The sequence below is a fragment of the Orycteropus afer genome, unplaced genomic scaffold, assembly GCF_000298275.1.
Source record: "Orycteropus afer afer isolate SDZICR_OR568_19922 unplaced genomic scaffold, OryAfe1.0 scaffold00207, whole genome shotgun sequence".
Lineage (NCBI taxonomy): Eukaryota > Metazoa > Chordata > Mammalia > Tubulidentata > Orycteropodidae > Orycteropus > Orycteropus afer.
Genome location: NW_006921794.1, coordinates 2,224,796 through 2,228,928, shown reverse-complemented (window position 1 = coordinate 2,228,928; position 4,133 = coordinate 2,224,796). Strand labels below are relative to the sequence as shown.

The 4,133-nt window shown below is 36.0% G+C and overlaps 1 protein-coding gene across 1 annotated transcript in view; it reads right to left on the bottom strand.

Moving 5' to 3' along the window:
- VWA8 (von Willebrand factor A domain containing 8) overlaps positions 1-4,133 on the bottom strand; it is a 751,729-nt gene that overhangs the window by 546,020 nt on the left and 201,576 nt on the right. The window contains exons 10-12 of the mRNA XM_007948177.1: positions 2,859-2,990; positions 513-647; positions 346-423 (exon numbers count right to left, since the gene is read on the bottom strand). Coding sequence (XP_007946368.1) covers positions 346-423; positions 513-647; positions 2,859-2,990 — 345 coding nt within the window. The remainder of the gene's footprint in view (positions 1-345; positions 424-512; positions 648-2,858; positions 2,991-4,133) is intronic.

Sequence of the window (4,133 nt, the reverse complement as noted above, 5' to 3'; positions counted from 1 at the left end):
GAATACTTTATTATCTCTCACTGCAGCTGAAACCCCATTTGTTGAGATTTCCAAATTGCTAATAAGTGTTGTGTGTGTGTGATTATATGTGTGTGTACACATGCGTAAGTGCATAATATGGCATCATTTTTGAAAAACAAACACTGGAATGTTGGGTACATCAGACATCCTAGAACATACTTTTAAAAGCTCTAATTATAGTTGCACTCTACTTTGATTGTTGTTTGATTAATCTATATCAACAACTGAACAAGTCATAATTTAATAGGAAGGACACCCAGACATTCTGCTGATGGCCCAAACGTATATATTCACAGTGTTAAGTGCTGAAAATAAACATCATACCTGATAGAGCATGATGGGTTCTATGTTGTATCCTAATGTGTCAGCAAAGTTCTTAACAATGACTGTTTTTCCACAACCCTACAAATGCAAACAAAATCATTCAAAGGGTATGTCAAAACAACCAAAAGACAGGAAAGAGAATTTTGCATTGATGCTGCTATTCTTACTTTTCCTCCAATTAAGCATAAGTCTTTAACCATGTGAGACTGCATCATTTCAGCCAGTAGTTGCTTATGGCTTAAAGTCTGTATGAAATGGTCTGAGGAACAAGGTTGACTTAATGGCTTGGTCCCAGCTGGCACCTAAAATTATGCAGGAGTAAAGATAAAATGCATATGTTTTTGTCAAAATATTAGTAACTTAAAGCAAATAAAAAGCATTAAAAGCCCATGAATTCTCTGCCAGATTCAATTCTATATTGTTACCGATATTTCAATAGAGCAGCAACTCTTCTCATTCACAGATCAGATGTGCATTTTCATCAAACTTCTAAATCAGCCATCCCTCTAAAATTAATCCTCATACTGTTAGGTATTTTCATTGAGAATCAGGTCATTTTCACGCTTTCTGTAATTTGTAGTAACATGACTTCTGGAGAAGGAAGAGTTTTTTCTAAATTCCAGCTATAAGTGCAGTATTTAAAGTCAGTCCCCTGAGACTCTCTAAAGTCACCAGTGATTTCTTGCTTTCTAAAAGCCATGTCTACAAACCCATTTCTACTCTGAGTTTGCCCTCAGAAGCATCCATCCTTAAAATCTCTCCTATCCTTCACATCTACTTCTCCTTTGACTTCCTGTTCTTTTCTTATCAGTCCCATGGGGACCACTTTAGGAAAGGATTTCCATGCTATGCTGAGGACTCTGGATTTGATCACAGTATACCCAATATGAACTCTAAGGAGTTCTAAGTTTGGAAGTGACAGGATCAGATTTGTATTTAAGGTCATCCTGGTAGTAACGTGGAAGACTAACTGGAAGGGGCTGGAGGCACTAAAGTTAGAAAGCAACTACCAAAGGGATGCAAGTAATGCAGGTCTGCTCATACCTCATGCCTCTGACTTACTGTTTAAACTACCTGCACTGTCCTATCACCTTCCCACTCTTCAGTTACTGGAAGACTGCTATAGTATTCATTAAGACTCAGCTCAAAGTTCATCTTCTCTGAAACTTTCTGACTCCTCCTGACCACACTATTACATCCTTCTTTACATCCCCAAAGCCATTCTAATTCAGTTCTCACTATCTGTCTATGTCCTAGACTATCAGGTTTATGATTTCATTCATCTTAAGGAGACAGCAGAGGAAAGGAGAAGGTGACTCTGTCTAGAAACCCTAGCTCAGTCACATACTAGATGATGTTCTTGGGTGAATCAATTAAATTTTTATATTTCAGTTTTTTAATCTATAACATGGAAATTATAAAATTTACATCCAGGGTTATTGGAGATACAAATAGCATAATATATGCAAAGAGATAATTACAGTGACTAATACATTTAAAAAAAAAAAAAAAAGACACTGCCATCGAGTCAATTCTGACTCATAGCAACCCTATAGGGCAGAGTAGAACTGCTCCATAGGATTTCTAAGGCTGTAAATCTTTACAGAAGCAAACTGCCTCATCTTTCTCCCATGGAGTGGCCAGTGAGTTCAAACTGCCAACCTTTTGGTTAACAGCCCAACACTCTAACCACAGTGCCACCAGAGCTCCTTAATACACTTGGTAAATCTTAGTCCCTTTCCTATTTGAAAATGCTGTAGAAAACAAAACAGATGTACACATTTTCCTCTGGCACACAGTAGATATAATCAGTGTTCATTTAAATGAATGAATAAATATAGTAACATGTATTAGTATGAATATCATGTTAAAAGTAAAAGTCTAATGTGAATGTTTTCTCTGTCACAGCCTAAGAAGGTAAGCATTTACTTTTTCTTGTATTCACTTACAATTTATTTATGTCAGTGTTTTCAAGCTGTGTTTCCTAGAGAACTAGTTTCTCATGACCTTCTTGAGTTCTTAGGGCCTCACAGAAAGGATTAAGAGAAAGAGAGGTGGAGCAAACAGATAGGGCTCTATGACCAAGTATCATTCCCCTCCCCTAAAAACTGTTTACCAGGACAGTTCCTTTTTTTTCTCCCCAACCGTTTCATGTAGCTAAGAAAGATTTTATTTGAAAAGAAGGTTCCCTAGAAGCTAAATTATATTTGATAACTCTATTTCCTACCTAAGATCCATAATATAAAAAGCTTTCATTTACTAACAGATGATTGATTTTTCCCAGTGGTCGGCTTTGGTTTTTGATGACAGGCTATCTCTGTTTCTGCTTAACTTTTCTAGTTTAATGCACATGTGACTATGGATACACAGATGTACAAATATACCGATACAGATGTATAAAAGTGGAACTATAAAGCTAAACAAAACTTACGAGGCGATCACAAACAAAACTTAGTTCATAAAAATGGCAGAATAAGGCACATCTTAGGAAGTAGAAACCTGTGATTCATTACCTTAATGGTCACCTCCTTTTCTGCAATCTGTATAGTCACAGACGCTTGGGAGACATGGTTTCCAGTTATCCTCTCCACTCTTACAATCTCTTTAGGAAGTACAGAGCTTCTTGAATCCTGGAGTTCAAAGCGCTGTAAATACAAGAATATCACATAACTTACTTTTGATTTTAGTATTAATGTTGGCTATCTTGAGGAAATAAAGGTTCTACCTTATTTAGAAATGATCCCCACTCTACAGTATAAAAACTAGAGGTTAAAAAAATTAAGGAGAAATTTTTTCTTGTTCCTACTAATGCCATCCTATTTAAATCAACTGGTAAAGGTGATATAAAAATAGTCCCCAGGATTTACTAAATGACATGAAATGAAATTGCTGAATTCCTAATCTGGTAGAAGTTCCCAACCTAAATTTCTTGAAAATCAAAGGTTCCAGTTTTCCTTGAAAAGAATGGTGAGATTCTAAGATACAGGTCAAAGTAAAACAAAGCCTTTGTCGGTCGATTTTTTTGAACCAAGTAAAGTTCGTAAGTTGCCTGAATTTTAAGAAAACAGAAATTCTTGGACGTCATTCTGCAGTTAGCCTGTGTGGTTAGCTTAACTGATTAAACTAAACTCCAACAATCAATCTACCACCACATCTGGCACAGTGCTTTCTACAATGTAAGACTCTCAATATTTGTCAAATGGATTTAAAAGACCAAGACCATTGTTTCTTTCTCAGTGTGGGACAATTATCAATGTTCCAACACTGACTACACCCCTTGATACCAGCTAGTTACATCAAAAAAGCACTGAGGAAATACATTAGTATGTGAAAAATGGGAATACTAACGGAAAATTAATTAAATCCTTTACCTTACTAAGCAGGAGGTTCAATAGGAAAAGCTGAACTTTTTTTTTTTTTAATTAAATAGGTAGAAATTATGTTACTCCCATAAAAAATTCCCACAACAGTTTTGAGATATTATCACTGTAGTGAAAGAATTGAATCTTGGTGAAAGAACAGATCAACGCTTCCTCAGCAGAAAAAGAGAACTCCAGGAAAGAGATTTCTGTGACGACAATGGTCTTCAATCTCAACATTCTAAAACATAAACAGCCTAGTTCAAGGCTTCATTTTGGTGCCAGAAATACTAAAAAAAAAAAAAAGTGTGGTACTAATAATGCAAGGATCAACAAACAGGCGAGTCCAGAAACAGAACCATGCATATGTGGACACTGGTTAATGGTGAGAATGATACTGGAGCAAAGTGGAAAGGCCTATATTATTAA